This window comes from Dipodomys merriami, unplaced genomic scaffold (assembly GCF_024711535.1).
Source record: "Dipodomys merriami isolate MVZ:Mamm:240054 unplaced genomic scaffold, mDipMer1.0.p SCAF_11, whole genome shotgun sequence".
Classification (NCBI taxonomy): domain Eukaryota; kingdom Metazoa; phylum Chordata; class Mammalia; order Rodentia; family Heteromyidae; genus Dipodomys; species Dipodomys merriami.
This window is the reverse complement of record NW_027202382.1, coordinates 46,309,475-46,335,097: the sequence shown is the minus strand read 5'-3', so window position 1 is coordinate 46,335,097 and position 25,623 is coordinate 46,309,475. Positions and strand designations below refer to the sequence as shown.

Below are 25,623 nucleotides of genomic sequence, written 5' to 3'. Positions count from 1 at the left end.
GAGAATCCCAGGACTCTTGATAAATATTTAGTCCCTGTTTGGTTGTTTGTTGTTGTTGTTTTTTTAATTGGTTGTGGGGCTGTCTCTGAGCTCTTTTGCCCAGGGCTAGAGTTCTACCACTTTAAGCTACAGTTCCACGTGTGGTTTTCTGGTAGTGCATTAGAGAAGAGTCTCATGGACTTTCCTACCTGAGCTGGCTTTGAACCATGATTCTCAGCTCTAGGCCTCCTAAGTAGCTAGGATTGCAGGCGTGAGCCACCAGTGCCCCTTGGCCTCTGGTAGTAGTGATGGCTGTGTTCTATAACAAACATTTTTACTGGGTACCCCTCATGACTTGCCTGAAGACCCAGTTGGATGGTAAAGTCCACAGAACCCGTGGCCTGTTTGGGAGAAGGAATTTTGCTTGAATGAGCAGGAACAAGGTGAGCAGAGTAGCAGGAGCCTCACAGTGGGGCTGTGCAAGAACATAGGACAAATGGGCACATACTAAGCACACATGGTCAGGAGGTCTCATTTCCATGAGACCTGAGGACCAAGGAGAAGTTAGCTAGGACAAGAATGAGGAAGAGGGGTTGGGAAGGTAGCTCAGTGGTAGAGTGCTTGACTCACATGCATGAGGCCCTGGGTTTGATTCCTCAGCACCACATAAATGGAAAAGGCTGGAAGTGGTGCTGTGGCTCAAGTGGTAGAGTGCTAGCCTTGAGCTAAAGAGCTCAGAAACAGCACGCAGGCCTACAGTTCAAGGCCCATGACCAAAAAAAAAAAAAGAATGAGGAAGAGATGGTGGATGCCTGTGGCTCATGTCTAATCCTAGCTACTCAGGAGGCTGAGATCTGAAGATCCTGGTTCAAAGCCAGCCCCAGCAGAAAATTCCAAGAGATTCTAACCACTAGTTAACCAGCAAAATTCTGGAAGTGGAGGTGTGGTGTAAGTGGTAGAACACTAGTCTTGAATGAAAAAGCCAAAGGAAGCCGGGCGCTGGTGGCTCACGCCTGTAATCCTAGCTACTCAGGAGGCTGAGATCTGAGGATCGCGGTTCAAAGCCAGCCCGGGCAGGAGAGACCGTGAGACTCCTATCTCCAATAAACCACCAGAAAACTGGAAATGGCGCTGTAGCTCAAGTGGTAGAGCGCTCGCCTTGAGCTGAAGAGCTGAGGGACAGCGCCCAGGCCCAGAGTTCAAGCCCCACGACCGACAAAAAAAAAAAAAAAAAGAAAAAGCCAAAGGAGAGCTCAAGGCCCTGCATTCAAGCCTTGGTACTGGCACTAATAATAATAATTATAATTAATAATAATAAAAAAGTTCAGGCTGAGGAGACAGCAGTGTAGGAGAACAAAGGAAAGGCCAGGTGTGGCCTTGGTCTCCCTGCTCCGCACTAAGGCCATGGTTCCTCCAGCGCTGCCCCTACATCTGCCTCCCTCCACATCCCTTCCCAGCAGCACCCACTCAGTCCCCCTCATGCCTCGGCTTACAGGCACCCCAGCAGGTATAAGTAGGAGCAGGGGCCGGGTCCCCTGATACAAAGATGAAGGCATATGGGGGGGGGCAGTTCAATGGAGAGAGCAAGTCCTTAGTATCCATAGCAACCAGGGGCTCTGCAGGTGTTAACCACCTGAGTGTCTGCCCTGTGCCCACAGGCCATGCTGGAGCAGCTGCTGATCCACCAGCCCGAGGATCCCATCCCCTTCATGATCGAGCACTTGCATCGGAACAACGACCATGGTGAGCACTTGGGTGTGCCTCAGCTGCCCTTCTCCTCTTCCAGGAGGCTTACCCTACCCTGGGCACCACCTGTGTCGGAAGGAGGGTGAAAATAGGGCAGGGCTTTTGACAACGTGGTAGTTAATTGGAAAATGCTTTCCATTTCTTTTGGAGCCTAACCACTAAAAATTCTCTTGCCGAGTTATTGAAATGCAAACCTCAGAATAGCCCACAGAATCAATTATTAATGCTTCCGCCTGCCCTCGCTGATGTCGCCTGTTGGGTTTAAGCTCTCTGATCACTGACGATGGGTTTCTGGTATACCTAGACAGGTGAGCACTTGGGCTTTTCTGATGCTCTCATTATCAGTGCCTGCTAATGAGTTCCAGAGCTCCCAAACCTCGGCAGGAGAGCAGAGCAGCCAAACACAAGGCCAGAGCATAGAACTGGGAAGCAGGCAGGAGCAAAGACAGAGGTGCTCAAGCAAGCAGGCTCTCTTACTGCACCCCATTTCTGTAGTTTGCCAAGTGGATGGTCATTCTGCCCTAGATGAGCTGTCAGTGAGGGGAACCAGTATCTTGGCAGTTCAGTGTTTTTTCCACAGGACCCCTAAGCTGCTTTAAGCTATCAGCAAACCAAGGAAGGGTATGCTGCAGCTTCATGGGCTAGAAGCCTGAGATGCCCCTGTGTGGGGTCACATGGCCTAAGGAGAAAAATGATGCTAAGTCATCATTTTAAAAAATGCCATTGGGCTCCAGTGGCTCATGCCTGTAATCCTCACTACTCAGTAGGATGAGATATGAGGATCCTGGTTTGAAGCAACCCAGGCAGAAAAGTCTGTGAGACACATCTCTAGAAACTACTGAGCAAAAGTTGGAAATGGTGCTGTGGCTCAAGTGGTAGAGCATTGCCTTGAGCATAAAGAGGCTCAGGGACAATGCCCAAGCCCTGAGTTCAAGCTCCAGGACTTGCAAGATAAATAAAAAAGTCAATTGCAGTGGCTTATGTATGTAATCCTAACCACTCAGGAAGTTAAGCTTGGGAGCATCATGGTTCAAGCCCAGCCTGGAGGAAAAGTTAGTAAGACACTCCTCCCCACCCCCACTCCCGCCCCTGCCTGCCATCAGTTCATCAAATAGCTGGATATGGTGGTCTTACCTGTAATCTCAGTTATGGGCAAGATGTAAACAGGGGGATTAAGGTCTAAGACTGGCTTCCTGGCAAAACAGTGAGAAACTGCCTGAAAAATAAGTCAAAAAGGGCAAGGGGCAGGGCTCAAGTAGTTGAGTAAGTGCAAGCCTACCAAGCGCAAGGCCCTGTGTTCAAACCCCAGTACCACCAAAAATAAATAAATAAAGAGAAGTGAATGCAAGATGAAAAAGAAGTGAAGCCAAAGGGCAATAAGAGCAACGTGAAAGCTAAGGAGGCCATGCAGAGGCTGGTGGTAATACAGAGTGGAGCTGCAGGCCCTGCCCCCCACCAGGGCCTTCAGGCTTCTGGGTGGCCAGAAGTGACAGCCAGTATCTGGATATCTCTTGGCCTGTTTCCATATCTGCAAAGTAAGCACCACTGGCCCAACACTCAGGAGAGGTCTGGTAGCCAGTCAGAGATGGCTGGCAGAATGAGAGCCGGGATCTCCCTGGATGCCAGAGTGTGGGCTGGCTTGTGGGAAGCTAAATGGGATTTTCCGGAATTAAAAGTTGTGAGTTAGGCCCTGGTTCACACCTGTCATCCTGCTCAGGAAGCTGAGATCTGAGAATCAAGTTTGGAAGCCAGCCTGGACAGGAAAACCTGAGACTCCTCCTTCTAATTAATCCACAAAAGCCAGAAGTGAAGGTATAACTCACGTGATAGAGTAACCAGCTGTGAGCAAAAAACCCAAGTGAGGGCATAAGACCCTGAGTTTAAGCCCTAGGACTGACACAGGTGCACATGTGTACAGGCACACACACACACACACACACACACACACACACACACACACACACACATTGTGAGTGATGATGACTAGGTTGCACTGACAATTTCTCCTGTTAATTGGCACAACCTGCCTGCCTGCCTGGGTGTGTGTGTGCCCTGAGCTTCAGGCCAGCCCCCTCCCCCCCCACTTGGCTTCCCTAGGCCTCCAACCTGGACATGGAACCTAGACAGATTCCATCTCCGTACTACTCTGGCCACAGATTGACATCACAATGTCAAACACATTGTTGTACCAGGTTGTCAAGTTTGAGTGTTGTCATCTGGGTTTAATGCAGTGTAGCTATGACCACTGGATAGCCTCTTTCCTTTGTGGGGGTCCCTGTGTTACCTCCTTGCATGCATTCCAGGGGCTTCTGGCTTTCCAAAGGCTGCCTTCTGCAGATTCTTTACCTTGTCCTCCATGTTGTTCTGCATCATGGCTCCTCTCTTGAATGGAGTGATGCTTTCCAGGTACAATCACGAGATTCCAGGAACCTTTGTTGAGGGGAGGTTAGCTTGTCCCTGCAGCCCAGGCCCTGGGCCTGCATTTCTGGCTATTGGGTCATCTTCAGTTCCCTTCCCAGCCAGTTAATGAAAGAGGACAGTGACTTGGTGGGCCCCTCTCCCCTTGTGTGAGCCTCCCCAGAGCCTGGTGGAGGATGGGGTGCAGGAGGCCAGCTGCCTTTGTGACCTTTCCAGAAGTGGGATGAAGCACGGAATCCATTGGAGCCCAACCTCTTAGGTTGCAGTGCAGAAGCCATGGAAGAGTACTATAAGCATTTTCCAGTATCTTGGGCTACTTGTCAGATTGTCATGCTTCCTTCTGACCACATCGTGGCCGTGTCACCTGGAGCCAGGACCTCAGCCCTGCTGCCTGCTGGACCGTGGGAGCACTGGCAGGTGACTGGTGTGGCAGGAGGGAAGGCTCGGAGCTCATCCCACCTGTTAGCACCTGGGGAGCAGAGCCAGCCCGGCCCGGCACTGGCATCCCCTTCCCACCAGAAAAGCAGATTTAGTACAAAGTGAGCATTTACAGTGGCCCTGGGCAATATTAAAACAGGCGGTGGTGGATATAATGGTGTATTTCGTTTCTTATCAAACGTTTGTCCAGGAAAGCTGTGTATTAGAGCCCCAATACCTAAGGGTTTTCTTGTGAATTTTAAATCATGCTCCTAGTTAAACCTCAAAAGGCTTCGCGGATGGAAGGGCTCTTTGATTTCCTTTGAAGCAGCTGGGGGAAGTTGATTACTCTTGGCAGTCAAGCAGCCTTTTATGACACTGTTTATAAATAATTACTCAGGAGCTGGGCTGGAGTTTCAAGGTGTTAGATTTTAAGAAACCGAAATTAATCACATAAATGAGTACGAGAAATGAGGTGGGGTGAAAGCCCGTGGATGTTCCGCTTTTAAAGTATTTTCAGAGACGAGTACAATTTGGGAGGGGGAGGGCTTCTCTGCAGCTCTGGCCCAGCAACTTTCCCAGGAAGAAAGCGCTACTGGGGATTCGATGCCCTGGTTGCCACGAATCTCCTTTCTTCTCTGGCGCCCGAACCCAGCTGCATCTGATGAAGACCTGTGATTAGAACCCCCTTAGCACAATGGGGCGACGAACAGCAGGCCGATGCCCCCTGGCTCCATCAGTCCCTTGTTCTGACTTTGGCCACACAAGTGTCCTCCCTGTGACCCAAGGGAGCCTCCCTGCCAGGGCTAGAAGAGGCCCCTCTCCTTTTGATGGCCCTTCCTGTGGTCCCCCAAACCTTGTATGACATTCCAGTGCCAACCCCCTTGTCCTTTCCCTGGAGGATGTGAGTGTTCCCAAAGTCACCTCATCATCAGACTTGGCCAAGAAAGCAGTGTTTTTCTACATGGCTTTTCTCACTCAGAGGGAGGGTGCTGGAAGGCCCTCCCCAGCCAACCAGCCAAGGCAGAGAATGGGGCCCCTTAGGTCCTGCATGGAAGAAACAGCCAGACCCTGGGTGTCTCCTGACCTGTTTCCTTATCTGCAAAATGAGCTCCATTGGCCCAACACTCAGGCCCAGATGGTGACAGGTCAGACCTATAAGTTCATGTGTCCCCTGGGGACCTGCTTTTCATGGGGATGGGGAGGGACCTCAGCTCAGCAAGCTGTTACCGCTGATCTGGGTCTGAACTTGGCATCCTGTTTCCTTCCTCTGACCTGTGCCTTGGCCTCTATCACCTGTCCCCATGGTGGTCTGCCCTTTTCCAGTGGCTGGCACCTACTCTGTGTTCTGGTAGCTGCTTTAGGAATCTGCAAATGAGATGTCACATTTTTGGTTTGTTTTTTTTTTCATTTGCATAGAAATACCCATATCTGAAAACAAATACTTTCCTGCCTTGGGTTTTATAAATCTGGTTCATGCACTCTAGGCCTCTTTCCATTATTTTCCTCTGTAAAATGATGGGGGATACGATTTGCTAAATAAAAAGGCATATATATATATATATATATATATATATATATATATATACATATATATATATATAACTAAAAAATATATATATACCCATAACTTCGAAGGTCAATTTACATAAAATACAACTTTATTTGAGAGAATGTCCCTGAGACAAAGTCCCTGTTTAAAATGCTTTATGGTGTTTGAAGTCCCAATTGTTCTTGATATTTATTAGTTTGGCAAATAAGCTGCCGTGTCCATGTCCCCATGGAGAGAGAAAAATAAACCATCTCAGTGATCGCTTACCTCTAAACACAGACAAGTTTCCTGGTAGGAGCGGCTCCCGGCTGCTGGGTTACAAATGGCCATGTCAACAGCAGAAATGAAATCTGGGGAGGAAAGAAATAAATACACCCGAGTGCCACCACCAGGGAGGCTGCTCTGTCATGCTGAGTGGTGACATTCAAATCTTTTTATTCTACAGTGCCGAAGATTGTGGTATTAGGTCCACCCGCCTCGGGGAAAACAACCATAGTAAGTGCACATATTAAGTGTTGTGTTATTGTCATCCCTCATTTACGCTCCTGCTGCAAGGCGCTGCGCCTGCGTGCATTGTCTGTATAACCCAGCCCGGCAGCTTCTCTTCCTTCATACCTTCTCATTACAAAAGGCTATGTACAGTTCATAGTAGGAAACCTAGAAAATACACAAAAACACAGTGCCCCAACCACCCCAGCACAGCCCTTCCAGAATGTTCTTATGAACACCCCTTCCCGAAGTAATTGCACTCTTAGCTATAGCCTTGGGGTGCGTTTTCTGATCAGGAGGCTGGGTTCAACAGCATACACATTCCAGAGGCTTCTAGCATGGAATCTTGATCCCTTCTCACAGTTTTTGATTATGAAATAGTCTAAACACTCAGGAAAGCACAGAGACCAACACAAGTACTCATGTGTACAAACAGGAAAGCACAGAAACCAGCACAAGTGTTCATGTGCCTAGGTCCCGGAATTTACAGACGTTTATCACCTTGCCACCTTGGTCTTGTTCTCTCTCCATTTGAAAGAAAATTTAGTATTAAAGATCCAGCAAATAGAGTACCAATGGCTCACATCTGTAATCCTAGCTACTCAGGAGGCTAAGGTCTGAGGATCATGGTTTGAAGCCAGCCCAGGCAGGAAAGTCCATGAGACTTTCAAGGACAGTGCCCAGGCCCTGGGACATGCCCTCTCCTACCTGCCCCACCCTCCAAAGATCCAGCAATTACCTCAGTCCCACAGAGTCCTTGTCTCCTCCCTTGAGGCAGACATGTCCAGAGCTGGAACTGGTTTTCCATTTATGCTTCATTTCTTGGGTTTCCCCTCACACCCACCCTCCAGGACTTTGGATTGAAACAGGGTCTTGCATGTGCTAGGCAAGGAGTCTGTCACTGAGCTCAGCGGACCTAGACCTCAGCTCCATTTTTTTTTTTTTTGCTTATGTGATGCTGAAGAATCGAACCCAGGGCCTCATGCATGCAAGGCAAGCACTCTACCACTGAGCCACCTTCCCAGCCCTCAGCTCCATTTTTTTAAGTATCAAAATTGTATTCAAATTTGTTGTTGTTGTTGTTGGTCAGGGGGACTTGAACTGTGGTCAGGGGGCCTGAGTGCTGTCCCTCAGCTCTTCGGCTCAAGGCTAGCGCTCTACCACTTGAGCCACAGCGCCACTTCCGGTTTTCTGGTGGTTTATTGGAGATAAGAGTTTTATGGCTTTTCCTGCCCAGGCTGGCTTTGAACCACAATCCTCAGCTCTCAGCCTCCTGAGTAGCTAGGGTTACAGGCATGAGCCACTGGCGCCCAGCTTCAAATTTTAATCATCTGAGATGGGACTCTTTCTGCCTTTTAAAAACCTGTTAGTGCCGGGCGCTGGTGGCTCACGCCTGTAATCCTAGCTACTCAGGAGGCTGAGATCTGAGGATCGCGGTTCAAAGCCAGCCCGGGCAGGAGAGACCGTGAGACTCCTATCTCCAATAAACCACCAGAAAACCGGAAGTGGCGCTGTAGCTCAAGTGGTAGAGCGCTCGCCTTGAGCTGAAGAGCTGAGGGACAGCGCCCAGGCAAAGAGTTCAAGCCCCACGGCCGACAAAAAAAAAAAAAAAAAAAAAAAAAAACCTGTTAGTGAGCACCAGGGAGCTCTGCCCTAAAAACAAAGTCCTTGCTCATGAGGCAGGTAGTCCCTCAATTAACTGGCTGTCCTGGGTCTTGAATCAGGGCTTGAGCCCTGTCCCTGAGCTTTTGCACGCAAGGCTAGCACTCTACTACTTGAGCCACAGCTCCTCATCTGGCATTTTGGTGGTTAATTGGAGGTAAGAATTCCATGCCTATGCTGGCTTTGAACTGTGATCCTCAGATCTCTACCTCTTGAGTAGCTAGGATTACAGTTGTTACCCCCAAGCACCTGGCTTAACTGACACACACACACACAAAAAAAAAACTAAGATCCTTGCACAAGACACTCTGCCATACCTTTAGAATGAGCTGGTCTAACTATCAGCAATCTGTTCTTCCATCCTTCTGGCTGTCTGACTCCTCTGTATAGACTGTCACCTTCTACTCCTCTCTCTAGTGAGCCCCTCCCCACTCGAACCCAACCACTGTAACCTGAATCACCCATCATGTGTCATTGTTAGAAACCCAGAGCTTGCAGGCCTGGCCACTGTTAGCATTGCCAAGATGCTTGAAAATGCTGGTCCCTGGACTGCCCTATGATGGCGTTATCAGAATCTGCTGGAGCAAGACCCAACCAATTGGAAAGGCCCCCAGTGATCCTGATACTGGGAACTCCCAGGAGTGACACCTATTAGCCATGTTCCCAGTGAGTCCAGTCGCTCAACATGAGGCTCCTTTGATAAGGGCTTTTGTCCCTGGCACCACCTGAAGGACTAAGTCCTGCCTTATTCCACAGGGTCAAGCAAAACACCAGGTGTGTGCTCACATGCTTGTCCACAGGCAGGTCATTTCTGACCTTGTTTCCCAGGAGACAATAGCCCCCACATCTAGCTTCCACTGTGGGCCTGGCCAAGGACATCATCCTTGATCCCTAGGAGACCATAGCCCATTTGGGATAATTTGGTAGGACTATAGGGCCTTTCCCACTGCTTGTAGGCACCCCTAAAGCTTTGGGAAGGCAGACAGATAGATCCCAATAATTAGGAGAGGGTATCCCCAAAGTCCTAATTAAAGGGTGTCGGGGGGTCAAGCAAGGATGAGACTCCTGGAGTCTTTGGGGATGCCGCAGACAGGAAGGGAGGGAGGGCAAGTTCATGTTGGGGCACCTCCACTATGACCAAGGGCTAGTTACATTGTCCTGAAGGCTCCTGGCTGGTGGGTAGAGTTTTTGTCAGAAGGCAGGGAGCCTCTGCCTGGAGATCCAGAGTCCTGGGGCAAGGAGAGAGAGTGGGGGAGAGATAAGGCTTTCTCTGAGTTTACACAGAGGACCAATAATACCTCAAGCCACACAGCCATGCACTGCTTATATAAGCAATGGCCACAAGGTCTTTCATGTGGCTGTTTAAACCAAAGTAAGCTCAGAGGGCTCTCTGCTCCCGATGGAGGAAGGCCTTGGAAAAAGAGGCAAGATGCCAGAAAGGCTCAGTGAGAGGTGGCCAGGAGGCTGGTTGCCCCTTAGTGGAGGGGACCCAGTTACTCCTGGCACTTTTTCTCTCCTGGGTTTTCAGCACCAAATATAGAGAAAATGGAAAAGGGGTAGGCTGGACTCGATGGTCAACAGGGGAGGACTGTTTATTGAGGAACCCCTTCCTGTGGGACTGGAGGTTGTGCCCCTCGCTGTTCCTCAATAAACAGTCCTCCCCTGTTGACGATGGAGTCTGGCCTGTTCCTTTTCCATTTTCCTTACACCACCTTTTCCTCATTCCCAGCTCCGGTACTTCTCTGATCACAACGAAGGATTCACTGGCAAGAGCAGGCTCCAAGCACAGGGACTTTTTCCTAAGGAACTCGGGTTTTATTTGCCTCTTGTTTCCATGCCCCCAACTTTAATTTGATTTTCAGTTTACAGTGAAAACACACAATTTGCAGTAAGCACACACATACACACGTGTGCACACATGCACCTGCACCACACCCTTTGCTGCAGATGGTTCACATGCATTTTGCCAAATATTCCCCGCTTTGAAAGTTTGGTTAATGAACTATTTTAGCTATACAAGAGGACCAGAGAATAGTGAACATCTACAGGCCTCAACTTACCCGTTTTGTGTGATTTTGTTTCTCCTCACTCTCTTCTGCACTTAGAGCAGGGATTTCACTTAGGAACTTCAGTGGTAGGGATTTTATACCTTAGTGTAAAAGATCCCCCAGAATCATCTCACCCTCCTCAAACAGGAGACATAGCTGAGAGATTCAGAATATGAGTCTAAGATGTAGTGAACCTGCAGACTGGGAGACGAGGGTTCGTGCAGATTCACCTAGGCAATGGGTGTGTCAAATCTCAAGGTGCATAGAGCATAGGGTTTGGCCTCTGTTTCAGGTCCTGGCAGATAGCAACTGGTATTGAAGGTCAGGCCTATTGGTGAATTTGCTGTTCTCAGGCCTTAGCTGAGGATATCACTTCTGGAAAGTTATTCTCTTGTAGAGTATACACAATAGTCACCAAGTAGCTGAACATTCAGTTGACCAGAGCATGTCATGACCCAAAAAAATGAGGCTAGGCACTGGTGGCTGGTGGCTGTAATCCTAGCTACTCAGGAGGCTGAGATCTGAGGATCATGGTTCCAAGCCAGCCCACGCAGGGAAGTCCTGAGATTCTTATCTCCAATGAACCACCAGAAAACTGAAAGTGGCACTGTGGCTCAAAGTAGCAGAGCACTAGCCTTGAGTGAAAGAGTTCAGGGACAGTACCCAGGCCCTGATTTCAACTCCACGACCAACAGAAAAAGTGAAAGTGAATGCTAAGTTAGAGTTGTGATCATATTTCCTTTCCCAGAGTTAAAAACTTTCTATGCTAAGTGCCAGTGGCTCACACCTATAACCCCAGGTACTCAAGGAGGCTGAGATCTGAGGATCTCAGTTGGAAGACAGTCCTCACAGCAAATTGGGGAGACTTTTATCTCCAGTTAACTAGAAAAATGTTGGAAGTAAAGGCATTTAAATAAACTAATAAATTTTTGGGGGGGTCCGGTCGTGGGGCCTGAACTCTGGGCCTGGGCGCTGTCCCTCAGCTCTTCAGCTCAAGGCTAGTGCTCTACCACTTGAGCCACAGCGCCACTTCCGGCTTTTTTTCTTTTTGCCTATGTGGTGCTGAGGAATCTAACCCAGGGCCTCAGGCATGCAAGGCAAGCGCTCTACCACTGAGCCAACTTCCCACCCCCTAAACTAATAAATTTTAATCAATAAAGTAGAATTAAAATGGTTAAATTCTGCTTATTAAAGACATTTCAGAAAATAAGATCTGGCCATAGACTTGGAGAAAAGGATTTGCCATTTGTCTGGCCATCATGCAACACAGCTCAAATGGGTAGACCGCCAGCAGTGAGCACAAAGCTGAGCAAGAACATAAGGCCAAGAGTTCAAGCCCCAGTACTGGCAAAATTTGTGATCCACAAAACCTTGAAAGGCAGGGCCAGGGCTGGTACAGGCAAGTGGGAATCTTATGCTGGGAGATTCCGTGTGGATTTGGCTCTTTGGGGGACCCCTGCAGTCACGGATGGCTCTCTTCCCCATGAATGGAATTGCTCCTTTTTGTTTTCAGTTGTTTTATTTTGTAGCCCACTAGGCCTCAAACTCACGATCCTCCTGCCTCAGCCTCCTGAGTATGCCACCACACTAGGCCTAGAATGGACTTAATGTATTTATTGCTATCACTGAAGTTGTCTTTTCTGCTTTCCGTTCTTCAGGCAATGTGGCTTTCCAAACATCTGAACAGCAATCTCCTCACCAAGGAGAACCTAATGGCAAGAAAGTTTTCTCCCAATGCTGTGGAAGCCAGGAAATATTACCAGAAATTCAAGGTAGGTCTGGGCCAGGTGCAGAGAGGGGGCCTCGTGTAGAATGGGGGCCAGGTACCTCCCAACACACTCTCCTTCCAGCCCCTTCTTGCTTGGCCAGTTCCATTTTCTTCTGGGTTAAGCAGAGAGAAAAGGCAGGATGTAATGGCAGGAAGGAGAGAATTCCACACTGGAGCCTGCATCCCATGGGAAGAGAACCGCTGGTGAACTGAAGGGGGGAGGGGGAAGCTTTATTTGTCCAGGTGGAGTCCTGACGGTCCAGGCGTGCTCCTTTTCTTCTTCGGGTCAGCCAACTGTCAGGGGCAGATGCAGAGTGCACGTGTCCATCCCACAGGCGGTAGACCTGGAGGCCATCACCAGGATGTGTTGGGCTGGGCTGGACTGTGAATTTAAAGGGATGTTGGCCTGGAGGGACATTTCTCTGCCACTGCTCAGGTGCCCTGTGGACAGCACCTGCCCTAAGGAGCAGACAGATCCCTTCTGCTCTGCTTGGCTCACACCCATCTGGTGGGATGCTCCAAAAGGATCCACATGCTCTTTGTAACACCCCACTCACTCCCTGCCCGCAAAAAGGGTCCACGAGGCTTGAATGCATGGTTGGTTTTGGGTTACTCCAGATAGAAACACAAAGTATTTCTTCAAAAATCTCTTTGGCTTATGATGTGCCAAAGCAGGGACGTGCCTTTTCAGCTCCATGCCTGGTTCTCGGGGGTGTTCCCCTGCTGGTGTGGGATGTGGCGCTGAGGAAGCCAGGCTGCCCTGTCTGTGAGCCCTCAGGACAGACAAAAGTTGAGCGAGCTGGTGAGAGTGAAGGGCGAAGGGTGGGGACTCGAGTGTCCCTGCCCAGTGCACCAGGTCACCACTTGTTTTGCATAGTGGTTAATCCAAGCCTGTGGCTACCTCAGGGCTCAGGGCGTACCCTGTGTGAGACCGCTTGGTCCCGCTCCAGTCTTGGAGTGCTCTCCTTCCAGTGCTTGTTCAACCACAAGGTCTTCACCATAGGTGTGAATAGCCAATGTTCTTTCAAGAACTTGGACTGAGCCGGGTACAGGTGGCTCACGCCTGTCATTCCTAACTACTCAGGAGGCTGAGATCTGAGAATCACAGTTCAAAGCCAGCCTGGGCAGGAAAGTCCGTGAGACTCTTATCTCCAATGAACCACAAGAAAACTGCAAGTGGCACTGTGGTGTAAGTGGTAGAACGCTTGCCTTAAGAGACAGCGCCCAGGCCCAGAGTTCAAGCCCCACAACCAAAAAACAAAACAAAAACAAAAACACAAGAACTTGGACTGAATCTCTAGACTTTGTGGGCTACCAGAGAATGGTGCCTGCAGGAAGATGCTGCTGGCTAGCCTCTAGCTTCAAGTAGCAGGAGTGCCTATGGGCTGCCCAGAGAGAAAGGGGCCTGCAGGGGCACAAGGGCTCCTGGGACCTGCGGGGCCACTTGTGCAGCACCTTTGGGCACTTGAGCTCTTACCACCACTCTCTCTGCAGCTCCCTAGCTTCCCTGCTGTCTGTCTGTCTGTCATGAGTCTGCTCTTGGGCACTCCTGATGGTGACTCCATCCTAGCTCCTGTGTCCTCATTCGGACCAGCCACAGAAACAGCTGAAGGCCAAAGTCTGAGGCAGGGGCTCTGGAGCCAGCTGGTCAGGCATCCTAGGCAGTCAGCTCTGGTGCTGGGTGAGGCCTTGGCTCAGGGCTGGGAAGAGGTGGAGGGAAGGCCACAGGAGACACTCAGCCCTGGGTTTGTGACAACTTGCTGGAGAGGGAAGACCCCATTCAACAAGGTCCTTCACACACAGTGGAGTCGCTTCCCCCCAGTGCTCCCCAAGGCCCCGGGCAAAGCAGAGCTGTAGTTGCAGCTGCAGGGGCACAGGCTTGGCAGGAAAGCGCCTGCTTTCCCTGCTTGTTTCTGGGCTAAGGATGCTTCATTAGGTTCCCAGGATTGAGCCCCGAGGAGGGAGGCAAGGCAACTCCTCCCGGGCTTCGTTACACTAATTACCAGCGAAGTTCAGACCACATCGAATGCTTTCAAGGGCATCTTGTTGGGGTTCCTGGTTCAGAAATACGGTGGAGAGAAGATGAAAGGCAAGGATGCTGACGGAGCTTCATCAAGGAGCAGTCTGTCCCGAGTGCCCAGGTGGGTGTGCTGGGCGGGGCAGGGCCTGGCCTCATCTGCAACCAGGCCTCATTAATTACCATCTTCAGATTGTCTGCTGATTGAGTCTTTACACTGCAGTTTGCCAGTAGCAATAGTTCCTTCAAATACCTAATTTTCTCAGCCAAATTCTAACATTTCTGGTGTTCACCAAGCCATCTCCATGTAGGCATTTCCTAATTGCCTGCTGTTTACTAGGCGCTGTTCTGTGGTGCTCTGGGAGAACCACAGACAAACACCTTACCCCTGGAAGCTGCCAGCCAGGGGAGATAGACAGTACTGCCAAACTGAGCTCCAGCCAGGGTAGAGGAGGACAGACTGCTTCAGCCCTATCATTGGTGGCAAGGTTGACTGGCTCATTTACCAGTTCACTTAGATTAGATCCCCCCCACCTGCCAAGATCTAGGTGCTGGCTTGGGCTGGGAGCAGTTACAGGCTGGGGGTCGGGGGTGTGGCTTCATGGCTTAGCATGTATGAGGCCTAGATCCTCCCTGAGCCCTGCAGGAGAAAAAGCAAAGGGAGTATTCAGATTATCTGGAGTCAGACAGAGTCCCAAACCCAAAGCCTAGAGTCAGGCAATGTCCAAAGCCAAGGCAGAGCTGCCGCTAGGATCTGGAGGATCCAGGGCATGCAGAGATGGAGCTAGCTTTTCTGTGTTTCTCGCTTTACTGTTTCTGGCTTCCTGTTCGGTCCTCCCCGGCTGCACTGACCTGGGTGTTCTGAAGCAAACCCACATAGCATTTAATTTTACCTGGCGATGTTCAGTCTGGCCAGTAGCCAGACACAGAAATCACTGACCCATAGTCTACAGTGACCAGCTCAGGAGGCCAGCCTGCTGCCTACAGGGAGTGAACAGCCTGCTGTCTCCACCAACAGTCCAAGAGGCCAGCCAATAACTGTCAGACCCAACCTGGCAGCACATGGTTAACAGCCAACAATTTTCTGTTTAGTTTTTGTCCCTGTTGTTGTCTTAGGATACCGGTTAGCCTCCAGCCTCCCCACACCAGTGACCTCCAGCCGGGGCGTGCCTGCCCATTCCCCCTCCTGCCCCCACACTCCTGCCTGCCAGGATGGCTGTCCATCCCTATCACAGCAAGCTCTGAGATGCCTTCACTCCTCTCACCTGGTGGCCTTTTGTTTCCAAACTCAGAAAGATACAGACTTTTGGGGGAAGTACTAGGGAATGAACTCAGGATCTCCAGGGTAGCACTTGAACCATGCCCCAGTCCCTTGTGCCTTTTCAGCTTGTTTCCAAGATATGAGATTGCTAACTATTGCCTGAGCTGACCTTGAATCTCAATCCTTCTGTCTCTGCCTCCCAGTAGCTGGGACCACAGATGTATACCACCATTCCTGGGTTATTGATGGAGTTAAGTTCTTACTAACATTCTGTTTGGACTCACCTCTTTTTTGTTGTTGTTGGTTGGTTGGTTGTAGGGCTTGAACTGAAGGCCTGGAGCTGTCCCTGAGCTTTTCATTCATCACCTTGAATCTTGATCCTCCTGACTTCTGCTCCCATGTAACTGGGATTACAGGCATGCGACGGACCAGCTCGGCCTGAGCACTGGGACTGATGGGACAGGGATCTCAGGATAGGTGGGCAAGGAGTCGGCGAAGTGACAGACACAGACTCAAAAGAGTTGCATCTGAGTGTATCTTTATTGAGGAGAATTAACATTTTTATACAGTGTGTGATTGTGACATAGATTCTTTGTTTATTTAAGTGCATAATCAAGAATTAAGAAAAGCAAAGCATTGATGGATTACATAAAAATTGATGACTATCCCACCAACTGTTTAAGCTAAGTGGTGCGAAACAAGTCTAGCATATTGTTTAATAGAATATGTCATCTATTTAGCCTTTTATGTTTAATAATTAACAAACCTAAGAAAGGGCTGTACTTATATTGTACTCTTTTTTTTTTCCATATATTTTCAAGTCCCTTTGAAACCATCCTAAAAACCACTTCTAGGTTGAGTCAGGCATTTTCTGTTTTCTATAATTTTAATCCCAATATTTTTTCACATAAATTTCTAATTGTTATTTTAAACTATCTTATTATTGTTTTAATAATAAACACCATAATGGTCTAGATCTACCTAATCTTTGCATAAAATATAATGAGTTCCAAAATATCCTTTTCCTTTTACATTAATCCATCTATTTTCATCTTTATAAGCTCCTGTATAAGGCAATAGTTCATCAGTTGGTTTAGGAAATGTGATGTCACTAACTTTATATTTTGTGGGAAACTACCATCTATTCCCTATAACGTAAACTGGACTAAACTTAATCATAACTGGTGGGGGAATCTTTCTTTTCCTTTTATTATCAGGGGTCCCTTTTTCTATAACTCTCTGTGGTTCTGGGATAACTCCTTCTAACTTAGTTTAATTCATTAATTCTGCCTGTTGTAACATATCTGGAAATTTTAAGTTTTTATATTTACTATGAGTGAGCCGCAAAACTGTTTGTGAAGTTGTAGGAGTTTCTGGAGGCAGCGTCACATCAGATGATAGATTGATTGGGGCATTGCCCACATTTAATCTTTGGTCCTAGTCTTTATTATTTAGAGAAGCCATCTCTATTGGACTGGAAAGAAACAACATGCTCTGTTCGTGGATCAGTAGAAAAATAGCCAAAACGAAAATAAAGGCAACGAATGTACAGCCAAGAAGAATATAGTAAGAATAAAGGTGCAGCCAAGTGTATGGGAAGCCTTGAACCAACACCCCCTTCCTGCAGGCATGCTTCCTTGAAGCTCTTTGTCTAACGTGATCTCTTACGCAGACTCCGCAGGAGGTGGCGAGGCACAGGCATGTGCCACTGCAGCCAGTATCTTCAAAGGATTCTTGATTAGTTGCCAGGAGAACTCAAGTCAAAGTGTTCGTCTTTCCTTCTGTCCCCTTCCCGGAGGAGGACAGGCAGGGGGGTAGATCCATCTCAGCTTTCCCTCCCCTCTACCTCTGGGAATTTCTGGAATTCCATACTATGGATCAGAAAGCCTCTAGCTTCTCAGTAGGTGCCACCCACCAAGGTGCCACAGCTCACTACAGTGGAAGAGGCCTGGTTGTGAAGCCAAGGGGCTCCAGGGGGCAGGGCCCAGTGCAGCCCCCACCAGCCGCCTCAGGGTGGGCAGCATCTCCTCCAGCCTGGAGGAGCCCTGTTCTAGTGCTGCCCCCGCCCTTCAGTTGCCCTCTTCAGTCTGTACCAAATCAGTAACCACTGAGCCAGCCCTGGGTGCTGGTGGGGGGACAAGGAAAGATCCAAACTGGGGCACACAAAGCCACCTGCTCTGAGGACAAGGAAGCTGCCCTGTGCTGTGCTGTCCCCATGCCACCAGATGAGGGCCAGGCTGGGCCACACGGGGCCCCTTCCCTGATTCTCTTGTCCCTGATTTTCCCCCTAAAGCCATACTTGGGGGCTGGGATGGAAGAGCATCACAGACCTCTGGAAGGAGGGAGCCCGATTCCTGCAAAGACAGTTTGGCAGGGCTTCAAGAAGCAGTCCCAGCAAGCCTGGTGCTGAAGTGACACATCAAAGCTGGCTTCAAGACAGCGCGGTGGCAGGCAGCGGTGCGGGGTGCTCAGGCCGGGCCTTGCTCAAAGCTGCCTGCCTGCCCCCTGCTGCGTGGTTGTGGGGTGCTGTGCCCCACCCAGATCTGCTACCTTTCAACCCATGTTCTTAGACTGCTTGTGTCACCGTGAACTAGAGGGAACCCCATGTCCCATGCCTTTTTGACTGCTGCCTCCCAAGTGGGTGCTGTGGGGGTTGGGGGGGGAGCGTTGGGAGGCCTGGAGCCAGGGCTGGGAGGGCCAGGAAGGGTAGGAAGGGATGAGGGGAGGACAAGGATGCTTTCTGCTTCCTGCCTGTCCCACCTACTTCCTGCCAGCTTTGGACAGCCAGGAGGAAGAGGCCATCAGCCTCTCCAGCAGTCCCTGGGCCCGGGGTGGGAGGTGGCGGGGGCCTCTGCTTAGCCCAGTGGTTTTCCAGCTGCGACCTGGTCCAGCAGCGTCTGCGCTGCACGGCAGGGAAACATGTTAGCAGTGCAGGTTCTCAGCTCTCCCGACCCACTGCGCTCTCCCAGACCCTCCCAGGAGTGTGCCAGAACCACCTGCTTAAGCAAGAAGTGCAGAGTCAGGGCTGTGTCTGCTGTGAGGACACAGAGGAAGAGAACTCTCAGGAGGTGTTGGGTCCAGACACTGGATGCTGCCCAGCCTTCTGGCCTCTCAGATCTCTTCCTTTCCCTATGTATCATTCATTCATTCTCTCTTTCTTCTGCTGTTTACTTCATAGAAGCCATGGTGGCCCTGTAACTTTCAAGCAACCACATTATAGTCCTAACAGAGGTGCCCCATCCTGCATTCCCTCCCTGTCCACTCATCTCCCATTCTTATACCCTTGGAAAAGCCACTCTGGGATTGAGCTTGGCTATAGTGCTGGCTTCATTCCCTTATATATACCTCATACCTACCAAGTGGCTGCTGCAGCTCTGGGTCTTCTCTTAACTTCCAGTATGGTAGAAAGCAAGGATTCCTGCTCCTACTGATTACACTGACATCCTGAGCCTGAAAATGACCCATCGGGGGGCTGGGAAGGTGGCTCAGTGGTAGAGCATTTGCCTTGCATGCATGAGGCCCTGGGTTCAATTCCTCAGCACCACATAAGCAAAAAGAAAAAAGCCGGAAGTGGCACTGTGGCTCAAGTGGTAGAGCGCTAGCCTTGAGCTGAAGAGCTGAGGGACAGCGCCCAGGCCCAGAGTTCAGGCCCCACGACTGGACCCCCCCCCCCAAAAAAAAATGACCCATCAGGATTGGATCAGAGGCAGTGTTTGGATAAGTCACAGTGGTCAGACATAGGATATGTTAATCAACAGTTCCTCTTCGGAATCTGAATGTGGGGTTGTCCTCATCTAATCATAAAGGCTAAAGGGTAACAGTGTGGCTTCTCGGGGAAGTCTGGGGAACTTTGTAATAGGAAGCAGGCACGTGGAAAAAAAATAGAAGCCTAGGTCTTGCTACCAATTTCTATTGATGTGGTATATGAGGTTTACGAAGGTCACGACTTGCCCATAGTCACCCTGCCCCTGGGTGTCTGAGCCCCAAGGCCTCCCCGAGATGCTCTTCTATCCAGCCCGCCTCTCAGCTGTGGGTCTTCTACCCCAGGACCACCCTTTACCCCTCCTCATGTGTCATGTCTGGCCTGCTCCTGTCGGATGCATTCCAGCTCCAGCAACGCCCCAACACGGGAACTGTGGGTGGTCCACCTCTCTGTGCCTGTCTGCTGCGCATGCTGGGGTCCTCGCTCCCTCTCTCTGGGATCTTTACCTGGGTGGTGTGTGAGCTACACATGCCACTGGGTACTGCACCCGTGTCACAGGGAGGGGTGTGTGTGTGTGTGTGCACGCACGCGTGCACGCACGTGTGTATGTGTGTGTGTGTGTGTGTAGCACTGACAAGCCTCTACCAGCCAGTGCCCAGGCAGTGGGAGTCTCACGCTGTGTCGCTGTGCTGTCTTTCTTCTAGACACTTCCTAACAATATGCTCATCTCACTCATCAAGGAGCGTATGGGGGATAATGACTGCATTCAGAAGGTAAGGCCCAGGGCCTCCTGGGTGGGGTGGCCAGATGCTGGGAGGCTGGGAGGCAGATCTGCAGCAGCTGGGTGGATGTCTGTGGATGTGTATAGGAGAAGTAACTGGGAGCCTGGAAAAGAGAAAGAGCCAGCCCACTAGGAGAGGCCATGGGAGAGCATCCAATCAATAGACAATGGCAAAAAAAAAAAAAAAAAAAGGGGGGATGGTGGTAGTGGTTAAAGCCACCAGCATGCCATGTGAAGACACCCAGGGCCTAGTGGAGCTATTGCAAATTTAGCCTTGATTTTATCAAACAGTTTTCTGTACTGTTGGAGAAAACCTGTGTGGGGGACTACAAGCCACCCTGAAACCAGAGCAAGAGGAAGACAGAGTCAGATCACATACACTGAGACTTCCTGGGGACTGGGGACAAAGTATTGGGCAACAGCAAGACAGGTGCCTCTGAGCTGGACAGAGGTGGGCCATGGCTAACTGGAATGCCCCTGGCCTTGCCCAGTATTGGTTAAGAGGCAGGCGGAGCGGCATGGCTGGTTCCATGCTTGTCCCATTGGGCCACCTCATGGCGTCAAGCGGAGCTTCGCAGCTCACACCATGCTCTTCCTCCTCTCCTTGTGGCACTCTGCTGGCACCAGTTTGTTGTCCCACAGGCCCTGAGGCCCTATTCTTAATTTTTCATTTTCTGATTATCAGAGTTGATCATCTGGATTGAACCACAGCTAGGTCCTTGACTCTACTCTCTCTTATTTTATTATTTATCATTTCTAACAATTCCACCTAGTTCTTCTTTCTACCTTCTATTTCTTTCCCAAGACTGCCTGTCTTTGCATCCTTCGACTAGCCAGGTTTTTTAAGGCAGCTGTGATATTAGCTGCTTTAGTCTTGGCCCAGTATCACGGCCATCTGAGTGATGCCAGAGCTGATGGCGTTTGTCCTTTCCCCGTGAGCTGAGATTTGCCTGATTCTCCTTGGACTAGTGTTTGGTCTCCTGGACATTTTTCATGTGCTGTTATGAGATTCTGGGTGCTGGCTGAAATCCTATGGCGAATGTTGATATTTTTGTCTTGGCACCCGACTGGTTCAGTCTGGGTCCAACTGTGAGCTCCAGACAGCCTTCTCTGGGTCCTACACGTAGCATGGGTCTTGTTTCCAGAAGCTTTGTGGTGACTGTGCCATGACTGTGTGTGCTGCTCTTGGCTGCATAGGCCCTGGGCAGGTGTCTATGCTGGCATTCATCTCTCACTGTCTTTGGGATGCTGTTCTGGGGGTCAGACCCTTCCACGCACACCTTGGGGGTGAGGCCGTGGGCTCATAAACAACTTCCTCTGCTTGCGTTGTGTTTGTCCCTTTAGGGTCATGTAGCTGATGCGCAGGGAGGCAGTGCTGAGCCCCCCAGCAGGCCTTAGGTCATCCACCCTCTGTCCTCAGAAGGGATAAAGGCATTTCTCATGGAATCCAGATTACTTCTCAGGAGAGGATTGCTAGAGCTCCTCTAACTCCTCCTCCACCCTTCCTCTTCCTTTTCCTCCTCCTCTTTCTCTTTCTCCTCTTCCTCTTCCTCCTCTTCCTCTCCCTCCTCTTCCTCCTCCTCTTCTTCTTCTTCGTCCTCCTCCTCTGTCTCCTCCTCCCGCTACATTGTAGACCAAGTGTGAGACCAGGTGTCCTGAGTTTGCCAACAGCCACTACCCTCAAAATGACAATGCTGCCAGTTGCTGGTGGCTCACACCTGTAATCTTAGCTATTCAGAAGGCTAAGGATCACAGTTCAAAGCCAGCCCAGGTAGGAAGGTCCTTGAGACTCTTAACAATTAACCACCAGAAGACCAGAAGTAGAGCTGTGGCTCAAAGGGGCAGAAAAGCTCAAGGACAGCACCTGGGCCCTGAGTTCAAGCCCCAGAACCACCACCACTACCAACATGCTAATATTATTAATCTCATTGTATTCTAACCAGCGTTGTCAGTTACATGTAGCACATGATTATACTGTGTTGTAGTTAATACTACTGATCATGTGGATGTTTATAATCTTGATTATTTTGAGGTGATGGCAGCTGTCTGCTCCATCATCACAGGTGTGCCTCACGCTGTGCAGAGAGGCTGATTCCTAACCATTGGTGGCCACCACTAATCTAGAGGCAGCAAGGTGACCAGGGCTGAGTACTGTCCCTGTGCTCCCCATGGAGACTGTACACCATCCCCTCCTTCATAGATGCAGAATTCAGGGCCTGGGCAGGCTCTGTATCCTGTGGAGGGTCCCACTGCAAGTCCCAGAACCGCAGTGCAAAAATGGCATGGTGTTGATTCGCAGCCTATGTTGCTTGCGGAGGCCGGGTCTGTGCGGAGGCCCGGTCTGTGCTGCTGTGTGGGAGCTCGCTCCCTTTGGCCTTTTCCTGCATCTGCCACACAACAGGGCCATCCTCAAGCAAGTCCCTCCTCTCCACCCAGTTGTGTGATTTAGATCATGTCCACACCATTGTTATCTGCAGAGGAAAGAAAGATCTCCTTCAATTTGTTTTAAAACTTCCTCTAACCTTCAAGGAACATCCAGAGCCTTTTTCATCTCATCCCGGTGGAGGCAGATCTCCAGAGGGAGAGGTGAGGTGTCTAATTATGTGCTTTGGTTGTTCAAAAGCAAAACAAACCCTCCGCCAAAACAAACAGGCTTTCTTGCTTTTAGGGAGAAAAATGACACATATGCATATTCATTTATATGGTAATTATTATTATTTAGCTACACAGGGACTAGAATTGGTAATTTAGAGCACAAAAAGAATGCAGGGGATAGTGTTTAGGGAAAAATAATCTAATCATAACCCATCAGGAATCTATAGTTAATACTGGGCTTTTCTTTCTTTTTCTTCCTTCCTTTTCTTTTTTCTTTCTTCCTTCCTTTCCCTAATGTAATCTTTTTGAAGAATTTTTTTGAAGTGACCATCAGATGCACCAGAGAAGGAGAAATTAGCAGTTTGTATTGGAACTATCAACAGGAAAATTGGGCTCTACCTGTCGGGGTACCATTAGCTTTTCCTTAGGACATCAACCTCTGAAGTCAGAATGGGCTCAGGCCTTTTGACCTCTTCTCTAACACCAAGAAGAGCCAAGAAATAAGGCAGCGTTCTTTCTGGGTAGCTCATGCGTGCATACCTAGCTACTCAGGAGGCTGAGATTGGAGGATCAAGGTTTGAAGCTAGGTGAGGCAGACAAATCCTCCAGACTTGAATTTCTAATTAACCGGCAAACCTAGAGAATACCAGCTCTGAGCAAGAGTAAGATTCTGAGGCCCTGAGCTCAAGCTCTAGTCCCCTACCTCCACCCCACCCCTCCCCACCAAGAAATAAGGAAAGTTCTGGAAACTTGCAGGGAAAGGATCAACACCAGAGAGGTTCTCAAGTATTATTTTTTTAATCGTGTTGTTTGAACTGGGGGCCTGGGTCCTGTCCCTGAGCTTTTTCACTCAAGGCTAGCATTCTACCACTTCGAGATACAGTGCCACTTCTAGTTTTCTGGTTGTTAATTAGAGATAGGAGTCTCATGGACTTTTCTGCCTGGGCTGGCCTTGAACTGTGATCCTCAGCTTCAGATCTCAGCCTCCTCAGTAGCTGGGATTATAGATGTGAGCCACAGGCATATGGCTGAGGTTCTCCATTTTATGCTGACCAAAATCATTGTCTATGTTCTATTTATTTCAGTTTCTGAGAGTCTATCTTTAACTAACCATTGAAAAGCTGCAAGTGGAGCTATGGCTCAAGTGGTAGAGCACTAGAGGAGCAAAAAAGCTCAGGGACAGCACTCAGGCCCTGAGTTCAAGCCCCAGGAGTGGCACAAAAACAAAGAAACAACAAAAGCCTCAGATGGTCCTCTGCTGCTTCCCTCCCGCTTTTATTTGTAGTATTGGAGTTTGAACTCAGAGCCCTGCACTTGATAAGCAGATTCCTTACCACTTGAGCCATGCCCCCAGATCTTTTTTTGTGCACGTACTGAATCTTGAACTCAGTACCTTGGACACTGTCCCTTAGCTTTTTCACTCCAGGTTAGCACTCTACCACTTGAGCTACAACTCCACTTCTGGCATTTTGGTTGTTAATTAGAGATAAATATTGTGGACGTTTCTGCCCAAGCTGGCAATCCTCAAATCTCAGCTTCCAGAGTAGATAGAATTACAGGCATAAGCCACTGGCACCCAGCCCCTAGGTTTTTGTTTTTGTTTTTGTTTTTGTTTTAATCACTATTTTAAATTGGACTTTGCGTTTTTGCCAGGCTGAACTTTACCAGCTCCTGCTGTTTATGCGTTCTGCATAGCTGGAACCATAGGCCCATCCCTCCAGACACAGCTTATTAACTGACCTGGGGTTTTGCTAACTTCTTTCTCACTGAGCTGGTTTCAAACTGCTGTATACCTGATCTCCTCCTGAGTAGCTAGAATTACAGATGGTGCCCTACCATGCCTGGCTTCCTATTCCCCTGGTGTTTATCCTTAGGGCTTCACAGGGCCTGGGCTGGCTGCGCCCCTCTCCATCCCTCCACCCTCTCAACTGCCCCCCACCCCAGCCCTTCTCTCCTCCTCCAGATTGATGCCTCCCACACTTCAGGGCCCAGGTCTACAGTAGCAGATGCTGTCCACTGGTGTCCTGCCTTGTGAAACCCCTTTCCCTGGAGTGCAGCAGGGAAGCAGAGTTGGGCAAAAGCCAGGAGATATCTCCCATCTCCCCCCACTCCATCCTGATAGACAGAAGAGAGAGAGAATCCTTGCTGGTAAGGAAGCTGCCACAGGAAGAGGCTCCTAAGGTGACCTCTAGGAATCAGGCAGTCTCCAGCCAGCAAACAGCCAGAGCCCTCCCTCCCAGAGCAGCAAGCCGGTGGGTCCTGCCACAGCCTGAATGAGTGCAGTGGAACCTCCAGATGAGAACTCTGCATCCAGCCCTTGGTCCCATCCTTGTGAGGCCTGAGCAGATCTGCCAGGTTCTGACCCACAGAAACTAAGATACACTGAGTGGGCGTTTGAAGCCACTGAACTTGTTATGAAACAATATGACCAAAATTCACAGTTCCCTCTTCACTGCCGAGCACCACTCCCTTCCCCAAAGCTAGACGACCCCTCCTCTTCCTCAGGCTCTACTTAAAGTCGCTTCTTTAGGAACACCTCAAGCTCCCCCCCCCTCACCCCCCCCCCCACAAAGCTGGTGTCCCGGTCTCTCATGCCCATCGCGCCCTCTCTCCTCCTGGGCATTTTCACACTTAGAATTAAGAATTTGAGTTGTGAGAGGTCAGGGGCAGAATCCTCCAGCCACTCATATGGCACCTGGCATAGACCCCATGCTCGGTAAATATTTATGGAATGAATGAATGCCATTTGGCTCATTCCCCAGTTCTGTGTCACCATGGCAATGAAATCCTGTCCAATTTGCTATTGGCCTCAGGACTGGAAGGTGTTTAAAATCCGGCAGAAGTATGCAGTCAGATTTGAAGGTTTAAGGAGGTTTCAGCAGTAGGCACACATTTAGGGAGGTTGTCTTGGCAGTGGCCCTGTTTTTTGTTTTATTTTGTTTTTTGTCAGTCGTGGGGCTTGAACTCAGGGCCTGGGCGCTGTTCCTGAGCTTTTCAACTCAAGGCTACTGTTCTACCACTTGAGCCACAGCCCACTTCTGGTTTCTGGTGGTTAATTGGAGATAAGAGTCTCACAGACTTTGCTGCCCGGGCGAGCTTTGAACTGTGATCCTCAGATCTCAGCCTCCTGAGTAGCTAGGATTACAGGCGTGAGCCACCAGCGCCCGGCTCCTATGTGGTTTTGTGT

The 25,623-nt window shown here is 49.7% G+C and overlaps 1 protein-coding gene across 2 annotated transcripts in view; it reads left to right on the top strand.

Moving 5' to 3' along the window:
• The window catches only part of Ak8 (adenylate kinase 8), a 117,494-nt gene that overhangs the window by 2,206 nt on the left and 89,665 nt on the right, over window positions 1-25,623 (top strand). The window contains exons 2-5 of one of the 2 annotated variants that reach the window (XM_070014931.1): window positions 1,638-1,722; window positions 6,558-6,607; window positions 11,970-12,083; window positions 19,765-19,833. In XM_070014931.1, the coding sequence (XP_069871032.1) occupies window positions 1,638-1,722; window positions 6,558-6,607; window positions 11,970-12,083; window positions 19,765-19,833 (318 nt within the window). The remainder of the gene's footprint in view (window positions 1-1,637; window positions 1,723-6,557; window positions 6,608-11,969; window positions 12,084-19,764; window positions 19,834-25,623) is intronic. The other variant, XM_070014932.1, reaches the window with a different exon arrangement.